The sequence below is a fragment of the Catharus ustulatus genome, chromosome 29 (genome assembly GCF_009819885.2).
Source record: "Catharus ustulatus isolate bCatUst1 chromosome 29, bCatUst1.pri.v2, whole genome shotgun sequence".
Lineage (NCBI taxonomy): Eukaryota > Metazoa > Chordata > Aves > Passeriformes > Turdidae > Catharus > Catharus ustulatus.
In genome coordinates, this window is record NC_046249.1 from 1,386,809 (window position 1) to 1,410,659 (window position 23,851).

General features: G+C 57.0%; 3 protein-coding genes across 6 annotated transcripts; 2 read left to right on the forward strand and 1 right to left on the reverse strand.

The window, feature by feature from the left end:
- The first annotated feature begins 2,478 nt into the window (after window positions 1–2,478).
- On the forward strand, window positions 2,479–10,459 carry DUS3L (dihydrouridine synthase 3 like). Of its 3 annotated transcripts, none has more exons than XM_033082502.1 (14): window positions 2,479–2,528; window positions 3,231–3,525; window positions 4,642–5,574; window positions 5,743–5,829; window positions 6,190–6,231; window positions 6,327–6,479; window positions 6,565–6,681; window positions 6,979–7,044; window positions 7,117–7,227; window positions 8,837–8,933; window positions 9,359–9,434; window positions 9,706–9,894; window positions 9,980–10,108; window positions 10,285–10,459. In XM_033082502.1, exons 1-14 carry the CDS (start codon window positions 2,494–2,496, stop codon window positions 10,355–10,357), a joined length of 2,403 nt encoding a protein of 800 aa, XP_032938393.1. In that variant the 5' UTR covers window positions 2,479–2,493; the 3' UTR covers window positions 10,358–10,459. The 3 variants fall into 3 exon arrangements, with proteins under 3 accessions (XP_032938393.1, XP_032938395.1, XP_032938394.1); XM_033082504.1 differs by having other exon boundaries at window positions 4,642–5,236; window positions 5,702–5,829; XM_033082503.1 differs by lacking the exon at window positions 2,479–2,528 and adding an exon at window positions 2,546–2,614.
- Window positions 10,460–11,165: 706 nt separating this feature from the next.
- MPV17L2 (MPV17 mitochondrial inner membrane protein like 2) lies at window positions 11,166–15,092 on the forward strand. Of its 2 annotated transcripts, none has more exons than XM_033082460.1 (6): window positions 11,166–11,226; window positions 11,597–11,768; window positions 12,382–12,552; window positions 14,516–14,592; window positions 14,673–14,801; window positions 14,889–15,092. In XM_033082460.1, exons 2-6 carry the CDS (start codon window positions 11,612–11,614, stop codon window positions 14,913–14,915), a joined length of 561 nt encoding a protein of 186 aa, XP_032938351.1. In that variant the 5' UTR covers window positions 11,166–11,226; window positions 11,597–11,611; the 3' UTR covers window positions 14,916–15,092. The 2 variants fall into 2 exon arrangements, with proteins under 2 accessions (XP_032938351.1, XP_032938350.1); XM_033082459.1 differs by lacking the exon at window positions 11,166–11,226 and adding an exon at window positions 11,255–11,330.
- A 3,600-nt stretch (window positions 15,093–18,692) lies between these two features.
- RAB3A (RAB3A, member RAS oncogene family) lies at window positions 18,693–23,260 on the reverse strand. The gene is made up of 5 exons (XM_033082519.1): window positions 23,157–23,260; window positions 20,878–21,105; window positions 19,478–19,596; window positions 19,273–19,397; window positions 18,693–18,909 (listed from the first exon to the last, which is right to left on the reverse strand). The coding sequence occupies exons 2-5, from the start codon at window positions 21,103–21,105 to the stop codon at window positions 18,719–18,721; spliced, it is 663 nt and encodes a 220-aa protein (XP_032938410.1). The 5' UTR covers window positions 23,157–23,260; the 3' UTR covers window positions 18,693–18,718.
- Between the last annotated feature and the right edge of the window lie 591 nt (window positions 23,261–23,851).

Below are 23,851 nucleotides of genomic sequence, written 5' to 3' on the forward strand. Positions count from 1 at the left end.
TAGGAGATTTATGAGCAGTGGGAATAGGCTCCTTTGCAGAAGGTTGGAAGCTGTGCTGCTGAAAGGAGAGCGGAAAAAAGGGGAGACAACACATGAGGAATGGATTTGGTTTGAGCACAAGACAGGTTCCCTGCCAGCCCCACACCTGGGGCATCCACCAGGAACCAGCAGAGGTTGTCACAACATTCAGCACAGCTCCCTGAGTGCCACCAGCCTGAATCTCTCTCCCCATGGCAGCTGCTGCTCCACAGCCTCGTTTTTTGGTTAATTCCAGGCGTGGTAGCCAGACCCTGGGGTTTGACACATCCGACTTTTGTGTGGGAGCCTGTGGAAGGGGCAGGTTCGTTAATACGTGTTTAACTTGGACCTTGAAGGAGCTGAACTTTTCCTGACTTAGCTCTCCCTGTATCTATATCCCACTTTCCTGTAATCAGCCTTTCCCTTTTTCCTGCCTTGGCCTTTCCCAGTGAGTTCGTGGGTATTGGTTTTCTCTGGAGCTGCTGGAGGATGTGGGAGTGACAGCTCGGCCTTCCAAGCTCTGTATTCACCCCACATTTATCCAGCTCCTCGTTCCCCTGGCTCTTCTTCCAACCTCAGCATGACCTGAAGGGGTGGAAAAAACCAAGAGATAAGAGCCAGCACCTCTCCAAACCTAGCAGAGAGTCATGGAATGGTTTGGGTTGGAAGAGAGCTCAAAGCTCACCCATTCCCAGCCCTGAATGGCCAAGGACATCTTCCACTAGAGCAGGCTGCTCCAAGCCCTGTCCAGCCTGGGAAAGGCTTTGTTGGGAAGCTCATCCAAGGCTCAGCCTCGTAAAGCTGCCGAGCCAGAGCCCTGAGCAGGGATTAGATGCTAAAGCCTGACCTCAGCCGGGTGCAGCCAGCCCAAAGCGCTCTGACTTCGGGCTCATTGCCCCACAAAAACAGCAGTGAAATCACTTCATTCATCCCCAGAGCCTCGTTTCCTCCCTTCCTTCCTTCCCCCGGCCAAGCTGAAGCTTAAAATAGTATTTTGCATTCCTCATGCTTCACTCCAGAACTAATTAACACCCAATCAGCCCAAAGCTGTTCCCAGAGCAGCCTGGCCCCATGGTGAAACCTGCCCATCCTTGGCAGCAGCAGCACCCAGCAGGCTCCCAGCTCCTCCCAAATTTTTCTGATGGAGCACCTGGAAAGAACTGAGCTAAAAAAGGAAAATTCAAGCTCTACGTGCACTTTTACCTCCACCCTACGTGCACAAACAACTCTGTAGTGTCCATAAATGATATCAACACTGTGGTAATCCCCCAACACCATGAGCAGCCACCCTTCCAGAGGTTCCAGCAGCTCCTAAATTAGGATAAAACCCATAAATTAAGCTGTTTCCTCGTGGGTACCTCCACAGAGCAGGGCTGACCCCATGCCCAGCCTCATGGATGTTTTAACCCAGCTAAAAAAGCTCCTTGGATTCAGCGCAGGGCGTGGGATGGGAAAGATGGAGCCCAAGCTTCACTTGGATTTCACAGCCTTTTTTTCACCCTCTCAGCACCCCAAGCCAAGCATGAGTCAAGCGGGGCTGTGGAGATGATGGGGCTGGAAAGGAAACGTCATCCAGGAGGGCTCCAAATACGTCACCCACGAGACATCAGCCCCCTCACCACGGAATTATTGCTGCTCTACACGTCAGGCTCGGGATCACGGAGGGGCTGGGGACCGGGACGGGGTGTAAAGGCTGGCACAAGCACAGGGAACTCGTGGCAGCCACAGGGGAGGGAGGAAAGGTCAAACACACCACGCTTGACGTGTTTATTTGGTTTTCAGCCCAAATTTCCACCCACGGATCAAAGGCGAGGGCAGCCTGAACACTCCAGGCAGCTCATGGGCAAGAGCTGGTTCATCCCTTCAGTCCCTGCATTTATTGCTTAAAAACAACCCTAAAATTACCAAAAAACCCCACGTAACAAGTATGCCGTGTCTCTGTAGAGCTCCATCCTCTCAACTGATAGATGTCAGGAGGCAGGGGGGGTAGACATCCCCAAAAACAGGGAACTGTCGGAGTTAAGACAAAGTGGCACTTTGTGTGTCTGGCTGACAAGATGCTGTTCAGTTCTAAGTGGAACTCAGTGATTACAGGAATTCTCCTCTGTCCTTCCAGCCATGCCCACCCTCAGGGCCAGGCCTGGTGCAGCCGCCGTGACCCCCTCACACCCAGGTGTCCCCAAAGGGAAGCCTGAAGGAGCTGCCACAAGGGACGACATCTCTCCCCGCTACAAGGGCAGCACAATTGGCTTCTCTCCCTGCTTGGGCAAGCCTGACACCCATGAGGGGCTGTGGGCAGCCCCACAATCGGCCTCAGGGAGTGTGCGGGCCTGCACACAACACTGCCCACCCGGCCGCGGCTGCCGCCGTTCTGAGGGGCCGCGTCCCCGCCGGGCCTTTTTATACCGCCCGCCGCGCGCGCGCCCGGTCACGTGCCCACGCAACGCCGCTGACGTCATCGCCGCGCGCGGCAGCATGGCGGCGCCCGGCGTGGCGCCGGTTCGAGCCCGGTGAGTGCGGGAGCGGCGCCTCGGTGCTGCCCGGCCCCTCCTGAACCCCCCCCAGAACGGGCTCGGTCCCTTCATAACCTTCTCTGGTGTGTGCCCGGGCCCTTCATAACCCCCCTCGGTATATTAACGACCTCCCCCAGTACCTGCCTGATTCCTCCATGACCCCACTGGAACCTGCTGGGTCCCTTCATAAACCCCCCCAGTACATTAACGACCCCTCCATAACCCTCCCGGTACATTAACGATCCCTCCATGACCCTCCAGTACTTGCCAGGTCCCTTCATAAACCCCCCCAGTACCTTAACGACCCCTCCATAACCCCCCCAGTACCTGCCCGATCCCTCTATACCTCCCCCGTGCATTCCCCATCTCTCCACATCCTCCCCCCAGTACATTCCCAACTCTTCCATGACCCCCCCAGTACATTCCTGATCCCTCCATAACCCCCCAGTACCTGCCTGATCCCTCTATACCTCCCCCAGTACCCGCCCGATCCCTCTATACCTCCCCGTGCATTCCCCATCTCTCCACATCCTCCCCCCAGTGCATTCCCAACTCCTCCATGACCCCCCCAGTACATTCCTGATCCCTCCATGACCCCCCCAGTACATCCCTGACCTCCCCATTCCCCTCCAATCCATGCCCTGCCCCCCATAACCCCCCTCAACCCCCTTTTTCCACTGACACCCCCTTTCCCCGCAGCTTCCTCACCTCCAAGGAGCAGTTCCACGCCTACCTGCGGGCAGGGGGCGAGGAGGAGGAGGAGGAGGAAAAGGAGGAGAAGGAGGAAGAGGAGCAGGTCAGCAGTGCCCAGAGTGAACCCCCAGCCAAGAGGGTGAAGACAGAGCTCAGCCAGGATGGGGAAAGCCAAGGGAATGCTGGAGAGGAGGAGAAGGAGCGGCCGGAGAAGAAGAGAGCCCGAGGGCAGAACAAGAGCCGCCCGTGCATGAAACCAAACAGCTACGAGCAGAGCAGGCTGTGCCCCTCGGTGACACAGGTGTGACACTGGGCCCTGCTCTGGATGGGTTAGGTGGCATTTTGGGGAGGAATTTATCCCTGGGAGGGTGGGCAGGCCTTGGCACAGGGTGCCCAGAGCAGCTGTGGCTGCCCCTGGATCCCTGGAAGTGTCCAAGGCCAGGCTTGGAGCACCTTGGGACAGTGCAAGGTGTCACTGCAGGTGGGACTGGATGGGATTTATGGTGGTTTCTGACCCAAATCAGTTTGGAATTCCATAGAAATGTTAGGTCAAAGTTCTCCTTTTTTGGACCCAGATTTCCCTTTTGCATCCCAAATTCTCCCTTTTAATTCCCAAATTCTCTCTTCCAGGTCCCAAAATCCCTATCTGGGCACCCAAATTTCACATTTTACCCCCAAATTCTCCTTTTTGATCCTAAAGTCTCCCTTCCTGGACCCAAATTCTCCTTTTTTGGATCCAGATTTCCCTTTTGCATCCCAAATTCTCCCTTTTTATTCCCAAATTCTCTCTTCCAGGACCCAAAATCCCTATCTGGACACCCAAATTTCACATTTTAACCCCAAATTCTCCTTTTTGATCCTAAAGTCTCCCTTCCTGGACCCAAATTCTCCTTTTTTGGACCCAAATTTCCCTTTTGCATCCCAAATTCTCCCTTTTTATTCCCAAATTCTCTCTTCCAGGACCCAAAATCCCTACCTGGTCACCCAAATTTCACATTTTAGCCCCAAATTCTCCTTTTTGATCCTAAAGCCTCCCTTCCAGGACCCAAATTCTCCTTTTTTGGACCCAAATTTCCCTTTTGGATCCCAAATTCTCCCTTTTTATTCCCAAATTCTCTCTTCCAGGTCCCAAAATTCCTATCTGGGCACCCAAATTTCACATTTTACCCCCAAATTCTCCTTTTTGATCCTAAAGTCTCCCTTCCAGGACCCAAATTCTCCTTTTTTAGTCCCAAATTTCTCTTTAAAAACCAGCTGGGAGACAGCTGAATGCCACAAGTGAAGCCTCCCCTTCCCTTCAGCATATCCATCCCTCTCACATCACATCCCCAGCAGCATTCCCACCCTTCCCTGGGGATCTCAGGGGCTGTGCTGCTCCATCCCCAGCTCCCCCTGCTCCGTGTTGTGTTGTCCCCAGGGCTGTGGCGGGCGGTGCCACTTCGGGCCGCGCTGTCGCTTCCTCCACGACGTGTCCCAGTACCTGGCGGCCAAACCAGCGGACCTGGGCCAGCGCTGCGTCCTCTTCGACACCTTTGGCCGCTGTCCCTACGGTGTCACCTGTCGTTTTGGCCAGTGCCACCTCGGTGATGGCCACCAGAACCTGGTGAACGCCGCCCTGGCTCAGCAGTGGGAAGGGAAGCTGCTGGTGAGGAACAGCCTCTCCAAGGAGCTCCAGCAGCAGCTGCGCAAGAGGAAGTTCAGCTTCCACAAGGCGGAGGAGTTTCTGCGTGGGCTGCGTGCTGGGAAGGGAGGCAAAGCCACGGGGGGCTCCACGGAGGTGTCCAACTGCACTGCACCCCAGGAGGGCCTGGGGGAACTGCAGGAGCAGGGAGAAGATCACAAACCTGAGGCTCTGTCAAATTCTCGAGGGGATGAGGGTGATCCCAAACCTGAAACCCTGAAGAGCTCCCGAGGGGATGAAGGTGATCCCAAACCTGATGCCCTGCAGAGCTCTCAGGGGGCTCAGAATGATCCCAAACCTGATGCCCTGCAGAGCTCCCAAAGGGCTGAGGGTGATCCCAAAACTGAAGCCCTACAGAGCTCTCATGATCCCAAATCTGATGCCCTGCAGGGCTCCCAAGGAGCTGAGGATGATCCCAAAACTGAGGCCCTGCAGAGCTCACAAGGAGCTGAGGGTGATCCCAAATCTGAAGCCCTGCAGAATTCCCAAAGGGCTCAGGATGATCCCAAACCTGAAGCCCTGCAGAGCTCCCAAAGGGCTCAAAATGATCCCAAACCTGAAGCCCTGCAGAATTCCCAAAGGGCTCAGAATGATCCCAAACCTGAGGCCCTGCAGAGCTCCCAAAGGGCTCAGAATGATCCCAAACCTGAAGCCCTACAGAGCTCCCAAGGGGCTGCGGGTGATCCCAAAACTGAAGCCCTACAGAGCTCTCATGATCCCAAATCTGATGCCCTGCAGAGCTCTAAGGGGGCTGAGGGTGATCCCAAATCTGATGCCCTGCAGAGCTCCCAAAGAGCTCAGAATGATCCCAAACCTGAAGCCCTGCAGAGCTCTCAGGGGGCTGAGGGTGCTCCCTCCATCCCAACCCTGGGCCCGCTGACAGATGAAGACATCACGAAGCTGCGGCCGTGTGAGAAGAAGAAGGTGAGAGTCCCTTGTGTCCTGATCCCATGGTGGAGATTTTGCATGGAAAGATGGAAGAGAAACTCCTTGGAGAGCCTTTAGCTGGGGGAGGGAGGCAGAGCATTGCTTACACATGGCAGGAATTCCTCCCTGTGAGGGTGGGGAGGGGCTGGGGTGGAATTCCCAGAAAAGCTGAGGCTGCCTCATGCCTGGAAGTGTCCAAGGCCAGGCTGGACAAGGCTTGGAGCACCGTGGGAGGTGTCACTGCCCATGCAGGACATGGAATTGGGTCTTTAAGGTCCTTTCCAATCCAAACCATTCTGTGATTCCATAAAACCCTTTGCAGCTCTGCTAACCTGAGCCTCCACCCCTGTTTTCCAGCTGGAAATCCAAGGCAAGCTCTACCTGGCTCCTCTGACCACGGTAGGTGGATCACTCTGTCCTGGTGCCAGAGTTTGCTGTGGACACAGCTGGAACAGGGCAGTGCTGACAGTCCCTGTCCCTGCTGTGCCTGGCAGTGTGGAAACCTCCCTTTCCGAAGGATCTGCAAACGTTTTGGAGCAGATGTGACCTGTGGGGAGATGGCTGTGTGCACCAACCTGCTGCAGGGCCAGTCCTCCGAGTGGGCTCTGCTCAAACGCCACCACACCGAGGACATCTTCGGGGTGCAGGTGAGTGTTATCACCCCAAAAAAAAAATCCCTTCCCAGGGGAAAAGCTGCCTCTGGAGCTCAGGGAAGCTGCTTCCCTTTGGCAGCTGGAGGGAGCCTTCCCAGACACCATGACCAAGTGTGCAGAGCTCCTGAACAGGACAATCAACGTGGATTTTGTTGACATCAACGTTGGGTGTCCCATTGACCTGGTCTACAAGAAGGTGAGAAGTTCTGTGATGTGTTTTCCTTCCATGAATCCTTGTTTTCTCCCTCATCCCCTGCTGCCTGATTGCTCTTTCTGATCAGAGCTCCCAGTCTGACCCAGAGCTCCCAGTTCATTTATGGGCAGTAGATCTCAATGAGAAGGGGAATTTGGGAAGGAAAAGCACTCTGCAGTTTTTTTTTGGTTGAAGCATCCACTTTGTCCTAACTTTGAGATGCTCCAAGCTTAACTTGAGCAGCTCCAAGGACTGTCCAGTGTGAGGAAAGTCCTGAGTGTGCTGTGTTGTGTCCCTCAGGGAGGAGGCTGTGCTCTCATGACTCGCTCCAACAAATTCGAGCAGATCGTCCGCGGGATGAACTCGGTGAGTGGGAGCGCCTGGAGCTGAGCTGATGGAGCCCAGCCCTGCCTGGCCTCACCTTTCCCTCCTGTGCAGGTGCTGGATGTCCCACTGACGGTGAAGATCCGCACTGGGGTGCAGGAGAAGGTGAACGTGGCTCACAAAATCATCCCCAGGATCCGGGAGTGGGGAGCGTCCATGGTCACGGTACGGGGACACACAGGTGGGGTTGGTGGCTGGGGAGTTCTGCTGGAGATCAGCTGGGGGTGACCTTCCCCTGCCTTTTAGTGTCCTCTGCTAAAATAAACTCATAAAAGAGGAAAATTTGGGTGTTTTCCTACCTGCTTCTGAGCCTTGGGTCCATCATCATGAATCCCAGAGTGGTTTGGGAAGGGACCTTAAAGCTGATCCCATCCCACCCTGCCATGGCAGAGACATTTTCCACTATCCCAGGGTGCTCCAAGCCCTGTCTAGCCTGGCCTTGGACCCTTCCAGGGATGGGGGAGCCACAGATTGTTCCTGCAATGCTCTGGAGCAGGAGTTTCCCCCAGTGAGGAGTGGGGAATGTGGGATCAGCTCTTTGTGTGGGGATCAATTCTGGCCCACAGTGCATTCCCTGGGGATACCCAAACAAATTCCCAAACATCCCAGCTCTGCTCAGCCCTTCCCAACCTGCTGTCAGCACCCCTGGCTGTAAATCCAGAGCTAAATCCAGAGGTGGATCCCAAGGGATCCCTCACCCAGCTCTATCAGCACCCCTGGCTGTAAATCCAGAGCTAAATCCAGAGGTGGATCCCAAGGGATCCCTCACCCAGCTCTATCAGCACCCCTGGCTGTAAATCCAGAGCTAAATCCAGAGGTGGATCCCAAGGGATCCCTCACCCAGCTCTATCAGCACGCCTGGCTGTAAATCCAGAGGTGGATCCCAAAGAATCCCTCACCCAGCTCTATCAGCACCCCTGGCTGTAAATCCAGAGCTAAATCCAGAGGTGGATCCCAAGGGATCCCTCACCCCTGGCTGTAAATCCAGAGGTAGATCCCAAGGGATCCCTCACCCAGCTCTGTCAGCACCTCTGGCTGTAAATCCAGAGGTGGATCCCAAGGAATCCCTCACCCAGCTCTGTCAGCACCCCTGGCTGTAAATCCAGAGGTGGATCCCAGGGAATCCCTCACCCAGCTCTGTCAGCACCCCTGGCTGTAAACCCAGAGCTAAATCCAGAGGTGGATCCCAAGGGATCCCTCACCCAGCTCTGTCAGCACCCCTGGCTGTAAATCCAGACTGTAAATCCAGAGGTGGATCCCAAGGGATCCCTCACCCAGCTCTATCAGCACCCCTGGCTGTAAATCCAGAGCTAAATCCAGAGCTAAATCCAGAGGTGCATCCCAAGGGATCCCTCACCCAGCTCTGTCAGCACCCCTGGCTGTAAATCCAGAGCTAAATCCAGAGGTGGATCCCAAGGGATCCCTCACCCAGCTCTGTCAGCACCCCTGACTATAAATCCAGAGGTGGATCCCAAGGGATCCCTCACCCAGCTCTCTCAGCACCCCTGGCTGTAAATCCAGAGCTAAATCCAGAGCTGGATCCCAAGGAATCCCTCACCCAGCTCTGTCAGCACCCCTGGCTGTAAATCCAGAGCTAAATCCAGAGGTGGATCCCAAGGAATCCCTCACCCAGCTCTATCACCACCCGTAGATCCCAAAACCGATCCCGAGCGTGATCCCAAGGCCACTCCCAAGGCTCCTGTCCCCATCCTGCTGTCCCTGCCCCCTGTCCCTCCCTGCCTGCCCAACGAGGGGGCCCTGGGTGTCTCCACAGCTGCACGGGAGGTCCCGGGAGCAGAGGTACACGCGGAGTGCAGACTGGGATTACATCGCCGAGTGCGCGCGCCTCGCCAGCCCCATGCCTCTCTTCGGTACGTGGCGCTTCTTTGGAGCTCCTTTCATTCCAAATTCCTTCAAAAATTAGGGGGAAAAATGTTCCCAAGGGTGCTTAGCATGGGGAAAAGGTTGGAGCATCCCTGGTGCTGCTGATGTGTTGATGGGACACAAATCACTCGGGGTTTAAAGGGGTTTTCTTGCCCCCTGTGGCACAAAATCCTCAAAATTTCAGGGAAACGAGCTGGGAGTGAAGGAGAAGAGAGGAGAAGGCTCCTTTTTTTCCTTGTAAGGGAACATCCATCAGTAACATCCCTGGGAATCCAAACCAGGAGCCTCTTTGGACCATCTGGCTCTTGGACATTGTGTCCATTTTGAATTTTATCCCATGCCTGGATTAGCTCACTTTGACTTGTCCTCACGGATCACTTTGACCTCTGGCTTCTCCCTCCTTTCTGGGCAGGAAACGGGGATATTTTGTCCTATGAAGATGCAAATCGAGCCATGCAGATGGGAGTTTCTGGAATCATGATTGCAAGGCAAGTGTCTGTGTTTCTCTTCACTCCTGAGCTCTGGTGGTTCAAGAGGAAAAAAAAAAAAAGGGATTTTAAAAATCCCTAAACAAACCCAAAGCGTGGAATTTCCTCTCAGTGAAACCACTCTGGAAATTGGTAAAATCAATTTGTATCAGTTGGAATGGAAGAGGAGATTTAAAGCAGAATTGGCTGGGAAATCAGTGCTGGAAAAGTCTCAAATCTTCAGGAGCATCAGTGATGGGAATAACAATCCTTTTTCTTTTTTTGTCTGCAGAGGGGCACTCATCAAACCCTGGCTTTTCACGGAAATCAAGGAGCAGAGACACTGGGATATCTCCTCCAGTGAGAGATTTGACATCCTCAAGGACTTCACCAACTATGGCCTCGAGCATTGGGGCTCAGACACTCAGGGAGTGGAGAAAACCAGGAAATTCCTGCTGGAATGGCTCTCCTTCCTGTGCAGGTAATGCTGCCCAGCCAGGAGGATCTCTCAGCAATAATTAATGAATCCCTGGTGCTCGCTGCTGTTGCATTTCATTTTATTCCAGGTACATCCCAGTTGGATTGTTGGAACATCTACCTCAGAAAATCAACGAGCGGCCGCCCTATTACCTGGGCAGGGACTACCTGGAGACCCTCATGGCCAGCCAGAACGTGGATGATTGGATCAAAATAAGGTAATGAAGCATCAAATTCCATTTAAATTTAAAAAGGGACATGGCAGAGCCACAGGCTCTCTCTTCCCTGGCAGTGTCCAAGGCCAGGCTGGATGGGGGTGGTGGGAGGTGTCCCACAGGGACTGGATGAGCTTTAAGGTCTCTGAGTTAATTCTATAATTAATTCTTTCTCCCAGTGAGCTGCTTCTGGGCCCTGTCCCGCCCAGCTTCACCTTCCTGCCAAAGCACAAGGCCAATTCCTACAGATAGGGCTGGCCAGGCCCTGTCCTGCAGTGTCGGGAGTCGTTTGGATGGGCTGGGGCAGGAGCAGGGCTGTGCTGCTAGCTGCAATAAAGCTGATGTTTTTTAGAAGTTGGTGAGGTTTTTTTTGCTTTTTCGTGCCCCACGTCAATCCTGGCACTCATCAGGGAGGGGGTCTTTGCCTCCAGTTCACAGCCAGAGCTGTCCCAGCTGTCCCATAGGCTGAGAAAGTTCCCACCGGGATGTCCTTGGCAGTGACCAACTGCCCCACATGTCCCCCACAACCAAGGTGACACGGAGTTGATGTTCATGCTCCAAAGAGAAGCTTCTCAAAGAATTCTGAAGGCTCTGGGGACAGCCTGGAGGGTCTCAGCAATGTCCCTGCCACCAGCAGAGTGGGGAGAGCAGTGACCCCAGCGCTGCTGACATCCATCACGGCCATCCCCACAGGGATATCCCAGGCAACAACAACTCCCCAAAACCGAGGTGTCAGGGACAGGGCAGGGCTGGGGGACCGCGGGGATCCCCTGGACCGTCCCCATCTCGCCCCACCACGAGCCCCTGGACGACTTAGTGCCTCGGTAGGGGTCATGGCGGCCTCCTATGCCTCGGTAGCTGTCATGGCGGCCTGCGATGCCTCGGTAGCTGTCATGGAGGCCTCCTATGCCTCGGTAGCTGTCATGGAGGCCTCCTATGCCTCGGTAGCTGTCATGGCGGCCCGCGATGCCTCGGTAGCTGTCATGGCGGCCCGCGGTGCCTCGGTAGCTGTCATGGAGGCCTCCTATGCCTCGGTAGCTGTCATGGCGGGGCAGGAAGCGGAAGTCGCTGCTGTCACGTGGCACTCGCCCAGTTCCGCTTGCGGGTGGCGGTAACGCCCGGTAGTGGCGGGGGGGGCACGGGGAGAACTGGGGGGGACTGGGAGGAACTGGAGGCACCGGGAGCCGGGGTGGTGTCCGGGCAGGGGCTCTGGGGACCCAGCGGGGTAAGTGGAGGGGTACAGAGACAGCGGGGGACACCCAGTGGGTCCATATGGGGGGCACTGGGAGGCACTGGGAGCACTGGGGGGCACTGGGGACACTGGGGCGGTGGCAGAGGGGTCGAGGAGGGGCTGTGGGTGCACAACAGGAGCAATGGGGGGACTGGGAATGGGTAATTGGACAGCTGAGTGAATAACGGGAGAGATAACTGGAGGGCACAGGGGAACTGGGAGCGCACCCAGGCGCTAACTGGGAGGACTGGGCGGCGCGGGGCTGTGCCCGCAGGATGCTGATGCGCTCCTGGAAGTCGCTGTTCACGGGGCGGCTGCTGCTGCTGACCAACACGCTGAGCTGCGGGGGGCTGCAGGCGGCCGGGGATGTCCTGCAGCAGCAATGGCACCGCCGCAAGCACCCCGAGAGCCAGCTCCAACTGGGACGCACTGGTGAGCACTGGGATGGGCTCCTCACATCCCATCCCGCAGGGCAACGGGGAGCTGGAGACCTTCCCACCATCCCAGGCTGCTCCAAGCTCCAGTGTCCAGCCTGGCCTTGGGCATTCTAGGGAGTCTGTGGGAACTTCATCCCTTCCCAAAATCCCACCCAGATTCCCCCTTTTTTCAGTTTAAATCCATTCTCTGTGTCCTGGATTTCCCATCCTTTATCCCAAATGCTTTCCAGCTCTCCTGGAGCCTGGAAACAGCTCCAAGCTTTTTTTGGAGCTTCCCTTCTTCAGCCTGGCCTTGGACATTCCAGGGATCCAGGGGCAGCCACAGCTGCTTTGGGAATTCCAGCCCAACCAGGAATTCCTTCCCAATATCCCACCCAAATTCCCATTTTCTAGTTTGAAAACATTCCCTTGTACTGGAATTCCCATTCCAAATCAATCCCCTGTCCCTCCATCCCTCATCCCAAATCCTCTCCAGCTCTCCTGGAACCCTTTGAGACTCTGGAAACAGCTCCAAGGTTTCTCTGGAGCTTCCCTTCTCAAAGCCTGGACAGTTCCATGGATCCAGGGGCTGCTCTGGGATTTCCATCCCTGCCCTCTGTTGTTTCCAGGCAGGATGTTTGTGGTGGGCTGCAGCCTGGGGCCGTTGATGCATTACTGGTACCTGTGGCTGGACTCAGCCCTGCCTGCCCGGGGCGTGCGGAGCCTCAGGACGGTCCTGAAGAAAGTGCTGATTGACCAGGTGGTGGCATCACCCAGCATGGGAGCCTGGTTCTTCCTGGGTACGTGGGGTCCAGCCCCTGCTCCTGCACACACACCCCAAAATCCCACCCTGGGAATCCCTGGGAGCTCCTGGAGCTCTGGCAGCTCTGGGGCTGTGCCCATTGCCTGGGGGAGTTCAGTGCCAGCACCCTCTGGGGGGAGAGCCTTACCCTGATCTCCATCCCAAATCCCTGAAACTTCCCCTCAAATCCATCCCAAACCCCTGAATGTTACTCTGATCTCCGTCCCAAACCCCTGAACCTTTCCTTGAAATCCATCCCAAATCTTCTGAACCTTTCCTTGAAATCCATCCCAAACCCCTGAATCTTTCCCTCAAATCCATCCCAAATCTTCTGAACCTCTCCCTCAAATCCACCCCAAACCCCCTGAATCTTTCCTTGAAATCCGTCCCAAACCCCTGAACTTTTCCCTGATCTTTATCCCAAACCCCTGAACCTTTCCCTTAAATCCATCCCCAATCCCTGAACCTTTCCTTTCTCCATCCCAAATTCCTGAACCTTTCCCTGATCTCCATCCCAAACCCCTGAACCTTTCCCTTAAATCCATCCCAAATTCCTGAACCTTTCCCTGATCTCCATCCCAAACCCTGAACCTTTCCTTTCTCCATCCCAAATTCCTGAATCGTTCCTTCAAATCCATCCCAAACCCCCTGAACCTTTCCCTGATCTCCATCCCAAACCCCTGAACCTTTCCCTCAAATTCATCCCAAATCTTCTGAACCTTTTCCTCAAATCCATCCCAAAACCCCTGAACCTTTATTTGATCTCTATCCCAAATTCCTGAACCTTTCCTTTCTCCATCCCAAACCCCTGAACCTTTCCCTCAAATCCATCCAAACCCCCTGAATCTTTCCTTGAAATCCATCCCAAATTCCTGAACCTTTCCCTGATCTCTATCCCAAAACCCCCTGAACCTTTTCCTCAAATCCATCCCAAAACCCTGAACCTTTCCCTTAAACCCATCCCAAAACCCCTGAACCTTTATTTGATCTCTATCCCAAACCCCTGAACCTTTCCCTTAAATCCATCCCAAACCCCTGAACCTTTCCCTGATCTCCATCCCAAACCCCTGAACCTTTCCCTGATCTCCATCCCAAAACCCTCTGAACCTTTTCCTCAAATCCATCCCAAATTCCTGAAAACCTTTTCTTCAAATCCATCTCAAACCTCTGAACCTTTCCTTGATCTCCATCCCAAATCTTCTGAAACTTTTCCTCAAATCCATCCCAAGCCCCCTGAATCTTTCCTTGAAATCCATCCCAAATCCCTGAACCTTACCCCAATCTCCATCCCAAACCCCAAACCTTTCCCTGATCTCCATCCCAACCCCTGAACCTTTCCCTGATCTCCATCCCAAAACCCCCTGAACCTTTCCTTGATCTCCATCCCAAAACCCTCTGAACCTTTTCCTCAAATCCATCCCAAAACCCTGAACCTTTCCTTGATCTCCATCCCAAATTCCTGAAAACCTTTCCTTCAAATCCATCTCAAACCCCTGAACCTTTCCCTCAAATTCATCCCAAATCTTCTGAACCTTTCTCTCAAATCCATCCCAAAACCCTGAACCTTTATTTGATCTCTATCCCAAATTCCTGAACCTTTCCTTTCTCCATCCCAAATTCCTGAACCTTTCCCTGATCTCCATCCCGAATTCCTGAACCTTTCCTTGAAATCCATCCCAAACCCCTGAACCTTTCCCTGATCTCCATCCCAAATCCCTGAAAACCTTTCCTTCAAATTCATCCCAAATCCCTGAACCTTTCCCTGATCTCCATCCCCAACCCTTGACCCATCTCCAGCCGTTCCCTCAGGCCCCAGACAGATCAGTGCCTTCCCTTCCCTTTCACTTTTCCTTTCCATATCCTGGAACTCCCCCTGGGAGGGGTTTGGGGCATTTCCCAGCAATTCCCACCCCAATTCCCAGCAATTCCCACCCCAATTCTGACCCCGCCTGTCCCCACAGGCAGCGGCACCTTGGAGGGCCAATCCCTCCAGCAGAGCTGGGACGAGCTGAAGCAGAAATTTTGGGAATTCTACAAGGTACCCCCCACCCCAGGCTGTCCTGTTTGCCCTGCTGGGATGCACAGGGAATCTCCCAGCTGCTCCCTGCTCCTTTCCAGGCTGACTGGTGCGTGTGGCCGGCGGCGCAGATCCTGAATTTCCTCTTTGTGCCGCCCACGTACCGCGTGGTTTATGTCAACGTGGTGACTCTGGGCTGGGACACGTACCTGTCCTACCTCAAACACCGGGTGAGCCCCGCCCCTCAGCCCCTCCCAGCCTTGGGAATGCCCAGCTCATCCCAATATTCCTGTTTTTTTTTCATTTTTTAATTCCAGAATCCAGCACGCAGCGCCGGGGCGTAGAGAGGGGACGAGGCTGTTCCAGAGGCTCCTGCCTGCACCAAATGGGATTTCTGGGCATTGTGGATCACCTCAGAATGGAGGGACAGAGCCACCCCTCCACATGCCTGCTGCTGATTAATTTATCTGCTAATTACAGCCATGGGTTGGGGTTGTAACAATCTCTTGTGCAGGATAAGATTTAAAGTGATTTCTTCTGGGATTTGCCCTGGAGTCAGGGTGAGGAGAAGCTGCTGCAGCCCCTGGGGAAGATCCTGGCTGGATTTGTTCCCTCTCCAGAGCAAAGCAAGCCCTTGCTGCTCCTTCCAGCCACTAAGGGAAGGAATTCATCCCTGCAGCATCATCTGGGGCTGCCTCTGCCTCCCAGAAGGATCCAAAGCACCCTGGGGTGCTGGAAGGCGTCCCTGCCCAGGCAGGGGTGGGCAGGGAAGGGATTTCAGGTCATCCCAACCCAAACCCACTCTGTGATTCACTCCCTGCAGCTCCTCTCTCCTTCCCCTGCTGCTTTTTCTCTTCCAGCTCAAGGATAAATTCACTGCACTCCCCCCCCTCTGCCTCAGCTCCCTGCTCTGGGCGGGGGCTGCAGCCACCTGGATCCTCTATAAATAGGGATGTGATTGCACCCAGCAGCTCTGCAGGCTTGGGAGGGGGAGGGAGCCAAATTTTGGCAGAGTTTTGGCCATCACATCCCTCTGCTCCCAGCTCTGGGCAAGCTGGATGCTCCCTGCACGACCCAAGAACTGAATTATTTCCATTTTCAATGAAATGGGATTATTTTTAATTTTTTCTGATTTTTAAAGCTGTGCCTTAATGCCTTGTCCCTGCTCCTCCCCCAACAGCAGCAGGAGCCATCTGGGGGGATGATAATTTAAAAAAAAAATCAGAATTATTTTGCTCCTCTCTGTCAACTCAGGGACCCCGAGGAACTTCTGATCAGCATTGATTTATTTCTTCACAACATTTCTTTTAATACAGTGATTTTTAGGAAATTGTACTCTTTTTGACACTTTTGACATTTGTACAGTACAGTGTAACTCTTCCATAAGTAAACTTCACAAAAAAGAGGGAGGGAGGGAAAAGGGGAGGGAAGGAGATGGAATCACAGGGAGGGGAAGGAAATAGAGGGAAATCTGTAAAATAAAGACACAGCGCTCCAGGAAAAAAATAAATAAAGGGCAGCTCTGTCATGGCTACGGGAATATTCACTTATTCACAGTCTCCACAGAAGCACAGAACTACAGGAACACGAGATCCCAACTCCCTGGAGCAAACCAGCCCCAATATCCCAGCCCAGCTCACCCCCCAGGGCAGATTCACTCCAGTTGGCTCAGCCTCGTTGATGGATTGAATTAATTTTTTTTTTTCTTTTTAAATCTTATTTAAATAACAAGATTTTGTTGTTGTTTGGTTGGGGAGGGAGGGATTTTTTTTTTTTAAAGTGATATTCACAAGCAAGGTTACCACACTGAGAGAGAGAAAAAAAAAAGGAAAAAAAAATCAGAATATATATATATATATATATATAAATGCACCACCACGGCCACAGCACAGCAGGTCACGCGCACAGCGTCACTTCCTACGCCTATTTACAAGGAATTTCTGTATGTACAAGGAGGAAGACGGCGGGAGCATAAATTAGCATCTATTTATACAAATAAACAAGAGTCAGGAAATATCCATCCAGCTGGAGGGGCAGGAAAGGTGGGCACAGAGAGCCCCCCTCCACCAGGGGGGATTGGAGAGGGGGTCCTGGCACAGCATCCACACGATGGGAGGGGGTCCAAGGTTGGGGGGTACCAGGATAGGGGGTGCCAGAGCAGGAAAAAGAGGAGGGGGTGTCAGGATAGGGGGTACCAGGACAGGGGGTTCCAGAGTAGGAAAAAGAGGAGGGGGTGCCAGGATAAGGGGTCCCAGAGCAGGAAAAAAGGACAGGGGGTCCCAGAGCAGGGGGGTCTTCAGGGTAGAGGGTTCCAGAGCAGGGAGGGGCCCAGAGCAGGAAAAAGAGGAGGGGGTGTCAGGATAGGGGGTCCCAGAGCAGGTAAAAAGGACAGAGGGTGCCAGAGTAGGGGGGACTCCCAGGGCAGGGGGTTCCAGAGTACGAAAAAGAGGAGGGGGTGTCAGGATAAGGGGTCCCAGAGCAGGAAAAAGGGCAGTGGGTACCAGGATAGGGGGGATCCCCAGGACAGGGGGTTCCAGAGCAGGGAGGGGCCCAGGGCAGGGGGTGCTGGGATAAGGGGTCCCAGAGCAGGGGGGGTCTCCAGAGTAGGGGGTCCCAGAGCAGGAAAAAGGGCAGGGGGTACCAGGATGGGGGTCCCAGAGCAGGAAAAAAGGACAGAGGGTCCCAGAGCATGGGGGGTCTCCAGGGTAGGGGGTCCCAGAGTAGGAAAAAGAGGAGAGGGTGCCAAGATATGGGGTCCCAGAGCAGGAAAAAAGGGCAGAGGGTCTCAGAGTAGGGGGGATCCCCAGGACAGGGGGTCCCAGAGCAGGGGGATCCCCAGGACAGGGGGAGCCCAGGGCAGGGGGTCCCAGGATGGGGGTTCCAGAATAGGAAAAAGAGGAGGGAGTGCCAGGATAAGGGGTCCCAGAGCAGGAAAAAAGGACAGAGGGTCCCAGAATAGGGGGGTCTCCAGGGCAGGGGGTTTAAGAGCAGGAAAAAAGACATGGGGTACCAAGGCAGGGGGTTCCAGAGTAGGAAAAAGGGTAGGGGGTGCCAGGATAGGGGGTCTCAGAGCATGGGGGGGGGTCTCCAGGGCAGGGGGTCCCAGAGCAGGAAAAAGGGAAGGGGGTGCTGGGATAAGGGGTCCCAGAGCAGGGGGGTCTCCAGGGCAGGGGGTCCCAGAGTAGGAAAAAAAGACAGGGGGTTCCAGAGTAGGAGGGATCCCCAGGACAGGAGGCCCCAGAGCAGGAAAAAAGGACAGAGGGTCCCAGAATAGGGGGGACTCCCAGGGCAGGGGGTCCCAGAGCAGGAAAAAAGGACAGGGGGTGCCAGAGCACGGAGGGTCTCCAGGACAGGGAGTCCCAGAGTAGGAGAAAGAGGAGGGGGTGCCAGGGGGGTCTCCAGGGCAGGGGGTTTAAGAGCAGGAAAAAAGACACAGGGTACCAGGATGGGGGTTCCAGAGTAGGAGAATGGGCAGGAGGTGCCAGGATAAGGGGTCCCAGAGCAGGAAAAAAGGACAGGGGGTCCCAGAGTAAGGGGGTCTCCAGGGCAGGGGGTTCCAGAATAGGAAAAAAGACACAGGGTACCAGGATGGGGGTCTCAGAGTAGGAAAAAGGGCAGAGGGTGCCAGAGCAGGGGGGTCTCCAGGTGACAGGACAGGGGGTACCAGGACTGGGAGAGTCTCCAGGGCAGGAGGTACCAGGACAGGGGGGTCTCCAGGACAGGGGATACCAGGACAGAGGGGCTCTCCAGGTGCCAGGACAGGGGGTACCAGGACTGGGAGGGTCTCCAGGGCAGGAGGTACCAGGACAGGGGGGTCTCCAGGACGGGGTACAAGGACAGGGGGCTCTCCAGCTGCCAGGACAGGGGGAATCACCAGGGGAGATGAGGCTGGGGGTGATGGTTTCTTGACAGTGATTAAAAGCAGAATGAGGGGGGGGGTGGGGGGATTTTTCTACCAGCCCAGGCTTAAAAATAAATTAAGGGGTGGGGGGGGGCATAGCCTAATGAATTGGGAGTGGGGGGCTCCTAGAGGGGCTGCAGCCCTTTCGGAGGTATCAGCAGCAAAAGCCCCCAAGAGGAGGAGCTCGGGGGGGGGTTGGGGTGCACTGACCGGATTTTGGGGGGGTTTTAGGGGGGGGGCTGGCCCCTAGCAGGCACAGTCCTGGTGAGGGGGAGCCTGCTGGTCCGTGAGCTGGGGGCCCTGCTTGGCCCCGGTGACCGCGGGGTCGGCCGTGTCCAGCGACTCCGACATCTTCTCGCAGATGATGTCCACCAGCCGCTCGAAGGTCTGCTTCACGTTGATGTTGTCCTTGGCGCTGGCCTCGAAAAACTCAAACCCTGAGGTGGTGAGGACAATGTAGAGGAGAGAGGAGGGGACAGAGGGACACAGGGACAAGCACTCACATCAAACTCCGGCCCCACGCAGCTGCTCCTCCTCTCATTCAATATTTAAAGGGTTTCCAGCCCGCCCCCACCACCCACAAAATCCCGTTTTTCCCACCCAAATCCTCCCCCCAGCACCCCTCAGAAAGCTCAAGGTGTGTAATTGTTGTTTTTCTGAAACGACTCCGTGTTTTTTCGCCGGGTGCCAAGTCACCACCGATATCAGAGCGCGGCGATTACGCGGCGGTAATTAATCCCTTAATTAAATTAATTGTGGGCTGGCAGCTGTAGCAGGGGGGTCCCCCCTCCCCAACTCACCCAGGTGCTCGGCGAGCTGGCGCCCCTTCTCCGAGGAGACCACGCGCTCATCCTCCATGTCACACTTGTTCCCCACCAGCAGCACCTGGGCGTTGTCCCAGGAGTAGGTCTTGATCTGGGTGGACCTTGGGGACAGCACAGAGGGGTCAGAGGGGTGGGGAGGGGGCGGCTGGGGGGAGGTTTGGGGTGCCCTGGTGGCGCTCACCAGTCCTGCACGGCGTTGAAGGACTCCTCGTTGGTGATGTCGTACATGAGGATGAAGCCCATGGCCCCGCGGTAGTAGGCGGTGGTGATGGTGCGGTACCGCTCCTGCCCGGCCGTGTCCTGGGCAGGACAGGGGACAGCACGGTGTCACACCCTCCCACCAGGGGACAGCACAGTGTCACCCCCTCCCCAGGGGACAGCACGGTGTCACCTCCTCCCCAGGGGACAGCACAGTGTCACCCCCTCCCCAGGGGACAGCACGGTGTCACCTCCTCCCCAGGGGACAGCACAGTGTCACCACCCCAGGGGACAGCACGGTGTCACCTCCTCCCCAGGGGACAGCACAGTGTCACCACCCCAGGGGACAGTACAGTGTCACCTCCTCAAGGTGCAGGGACAGCACAGTGTCACCTCCCCAGGGTGCAGGGACAGCACAATGTCACCCCCCACAAGGGGTGCAGGGACAGGGGACAGCACAGTGTCACCTCCCCAGGGGACAGCACAGTGTCACCTCCCCCAGGGTGCAGGGACAGGGGACAGCACAGTGTCACCTCCCCAGGGTGCAGGGACAGGGGACAGCACAGTGTCACCCCGCTCAGGGATGCAGGGACACCTCCCAAGGACAGCAGCACGTGGGGACAGTTCCAGCCTCACCCTGGCATCGCCCTGGTGGGGCAGCTCCAAAGCCATAATGGCCCAAAGAAGCATCACCTCAGAGTGACCATCAGCCCAGACTGACCATCACCCCCAGAGTGACAATCACCCTCACAGTGACCATCACCCCCAGAGTGACCATCACCCTCACAGTGACCATCACCCCACAGTGAACATCACCCCCAAAGTGGCCATCAGCCCAGAGTGACCACCACGCCCCAGAGTGACCATCACCCCCAGACCAACAATCCATCACCCCCTCACCATCACCCCACACCCACCATCACCCAACCATCACCCCACAATAACCATCGCCCTAGAGTGACCATCACCCCCAGACCAACAATCCATCATCCCCACACCACCACCTCTCACTGACCATCATCCCAGAGTGACCATCACCCCCAGACCAACAATCCATCACCCTCTCACCATCACCCCACACCCACCATCACCCCACAGTGACCATCACCCCCAGAGCGACCATCACACCCCAGACCAACAATCCATCACCCTCTCACCATCACCCCACAAAAACCATCACCCCACAACCATCGCCCCAGAGTGACCATCACCCCCAGAGTGACCATCACCCCCCAGACCAACAATCCATCACCCTCTCACCATCCATCACCCCTCACTGACCACCACCCCTCACTGACCATCTCCCCACACCAACCCCCACCCCCTCCCCACCACCCCAGCCCACCCCAGCGCTCGGGGCCCCCCGAGGGTCTCCCTCCTCACCCAGATCTGCAGTTTGATGCGTTTGTCGTTCCTGTAGATGGTCTTGACCTTGAAGTCGATGCCGACGGTGCTGACGAAGGCGGGCGTGAAGGAGTCGTCGGCGTACCGGAACAGGAAGGAGGTTTTCCCCACGCTGCTGTTGCCGATGATCAGGATCTTGAACATGTAATCGAAGTTCTGGTCCGAGGATTCCTTCTGCCCATAGCGGGAGTCGGTAGCGGACGCCATCTGCAAGGTGGGGACAGGCCGTGACGGGGCCGGCAGCGCTTTGGAGCCGTTTCCCAGCACGGATCAGGAATGTTTTGGTTCAGGTGTGGCCATCACTGGGTCACTCAGCTCGGAGAAGTCACCTCCTGTCACCCCCAAGAGCGGGGACCCCGCGGTGTGGCCACACCGAATGTGGGGCACGTGGCCCTCAGGGTTTGGTGCGACCCCAGAGATTTGCTGTGGATTCCAGGGCTGGCCGTGGCTCCCAGGAATTGCCACAGCTGCCAGGAACTGCCACAGCTGCCAGGAACTGCCACAGCTGCCAGGATCTGCCGTGGCTCCCAGGATCTGCCAGGATCTGCCGTGGTGGCGTCGGGGCGCCGCAGCCTCTCCTGCATCTTCCCGGTGACAAAATGGCACCGGTGGCGATGGCCCTGCACAGCGCGGCCAGCGCGGTGCCACCGAGCTGGGGGGTGGCACAGGGCACCGTGGGGTGACACAGGGAGACGTGGGGTGTCACAGGGAGCTGTGGGGTGGCACACAGAGCTATGGGGTGGCACAGGGAGCTGTGGGGTGGCACAGGGAGCCATGGGGTGGCACAGGGAGCTGTGGGGTGGCACAGGGAGCTGTGGGGTGGCACAGGGAGCTGTAGAGTGTCACTCAGACCTATGGGGTGTCACAGGGAGCTGTGGGGTGGCACACAGAGCTATGGGGTGGCACAGGGAGCTGTGGGGTGGCACAGGGAGCTGTGGGGTGGCACAGGGAGCTGTAGAGTGTCACTCAGACCTATGGGGTGTCACAGGGAGCTGTGGGGTGGCACACGGAGCTGTGGGGTGACACAGGGAACCGTGGGGTGGCACAGGGAGCTATGGGGAGACACATAGAGCCTGGGGTGGCACTCAGAGCTATAGGGTGTCACAGGGAGCTGTGGGGTGTCACAGGGAGCTGTGGGGTGACACATAGAGCCTGGGGTGGCACACAGAGCTATGGGGTGGCACACAGAGCCACGGGGTGGCACTCAGAGCCTGGGGTGGCACTCAGAGCCGTGGGGTGTCACACAGAGCTATGGGGTGACACAGGGAGCTGTGGGGTGGCACAGGGCCACTGTAGGGTGTCACACAGAGCTATGGGGTGGTACAGGGAGCCATGGGGTGGCACTCAGAGCCAGGGGGTGGCACAGGGAGCCATGAGGTGTCACAGGGAGCTATAGGGTGGCACACAAAGCCATGGGGTGTCGCACAGAGCTATGGAGTGTCACAGGGAGCTGTGGGGTGTCACACAGACCTATGGGGTGGCACTCAGAGCCATGGGGTGACACACAGAGCTATGGGGTGTCACACACAGCCATGGGGAGGGTGATGCCAGGCAGGGGGGGCACAGAGGTGGGCGCTCGCCCAGGCTGGAGGGTGGAGCAGGGGGATGGAGCACAGGGATGCTGGGCAGAGGGGATGCGGGGAGCTCGGGGAGGGGGGTGCAGGGCGCTGCAGGGAGGGGGTGCGGGGTGCTGGGGGGCATTTCGGGGTGCTGATGGAGGGGGGGTTGATGGGGGGGGTGCAGGGGGGTGATGTTTGGGGGGGTGCAGGGTTGAAAGAAAGGGGTTCGGGATGCTGATGGGGGGGCGCAGGGTGCTGATTGCGGGGTGGGGGGTGCAGAGTGCTGCGAGGAGGGGGACAGGGTGGTGATGGGGGGGTCAGGGTGCTGATGGGGGGGTCAGGGTGCTGATTGACAGGTCAGGGTGCTGATTGACAGGTCAGGGTGCTGATCGGGGGTACGCACGGAGCTGATGGGGAGGGGGTCACCCCCTGCTCCTCCCCGCAGGCCCGACCCCACTCGGTCTCCGCCGCACCGAGACCCCCCCCCAGGCCCTGCGCAGCCCCCCCCACGCCGCATCCATCATCATCATCATCATCATCATCATCCCCCCCTCGCCTCCCGCCTCCTCCGCTGCAGCCGCCCCTCCCCTCCCGGTGCCGGGGGGGTTCACAGCGGGGTCTCGGGGGGGGTCCCTGCGGGGGTGTCGCAGTGGGGGGGTCCCGGGGGGGGTCCCGGTGGTGGGGGGGGGGGGGTCTCACCTCTGCCGCGCTCGCGCCGCCGCCTCCTCCCCGCAGCGACTGCAGCAGATGCGGAGCCCGGGTGACGTCGGCAGAGGGGCGGGGCTCGCTATGCAAATGAGCTCCTACGTCACGGGCGCGCCCCTAAAGGCGGCGCTGATTGGCTCGGCGGCGCGCTCTGATGGACAGCGGGCGGACGCGGGGGGAGGAGAGCCCCCCTCCCGGCGCGGTGGTGGGCGCCGCCCCCTCCTCCGGCAACGCGCAGTGGTGCGGTCCGGCCGCGCTCTGCGGGGTGCGGGATGAACCACTCCCTGCGCCAACGGGGGTGCAGGGCGAACCATTCCCGCTCAGAGGGGGGGCGGAATTTGACAGCCTCCCTGTCGCGACATGGCGCGCTATCGCGACGCCTTCACCAGCCCTGCAGTGGCGGGCAGGCTGATCCTACCCGTGACGGGGCGGCTGGCGCTGAGGCGGGGCTGGTGCGCAGGTGGGCGGCCATGTCCTCCCTCGCCCTCAGGCTCCAGCGGGGATTAGGGCCGGCAGCATATGGCGGCCTGAGGGCAGCGGCACCGCCCTGCCCTGCCCTGCCCGTCCTGCCCTGCCCTGCCCCGGGGCCCCGGGAGCCTCCCGGGCCCTGCCCTGTCCTGCCCTGCCCGGGGGGCTCTGTCCCTGTTCGGCTCTTTGCTCCTGCCCAGGCTCATGGCAGAGCCACAGCC

Coding starts and splice junctions, on each gene's coding strand:
- DUS3L (XM_033082502.1), top strand. CDS start 2,494: ATGGCGGCGCCCGGCGTGGCGCCGGTTCGAGCCCG. Junction 5,830..6,189: donor GGCCGTGTGAGAAGAAGAAG/GTGAGAGTCCCT, acceptor CCTGTTTTCCAG/CTGGAAATCCAAGGCAAGCT. Junction 10,109..10,284: donor GATGATTGGATCAAAATAAG/GTAATGAAGCAT, acceptor TCTTTCTCCCAG/TGAGCTGCTTCTGGGCCCTG.
- MPV17L2 (XM_033082460.1), top strand. CDS start 11,612: ATGCTGATGCGCTCCTGGAAGTCGCTGTTCACGGGGCGGCTGCTGCTG. Junction 12,553..14,515: donor GGGAGCCTGGTTCTTCCTGG/GTACGTGGGGTC, acceptor CTGTCCCCACAG/GCAGCGGCACCTTGGAGGGC. Junction 14,802..14,888: donor TGTCCTACCTCAAACACCGG/GTGAGCCCCGCC, acceptor TTTTAATTCCAG/AATCCAGCACGCAGCGCCGG.
- RAB3A (XM_033082519.1), bottom strand. CDS start 21,105: ATGGCGTCCGCTACCGACTCCCGCTATGGGCAGAAGGAATCCTCGGAC. Junction 19,597..20,877: donor GCATCAAACTGCAGATCTGG/GTGAGGAGGGAG, acceptor TGTCCTGCCCAG/GACACGGCCGGGCAGGAGCG. Junction 19,398..19,477: donor TTCAACGCCGTGCAGGACTG/GTGAGCGCCACC, acceptor GCTGTCCCCAAG/GTCCACCCAGATCAAGACCT.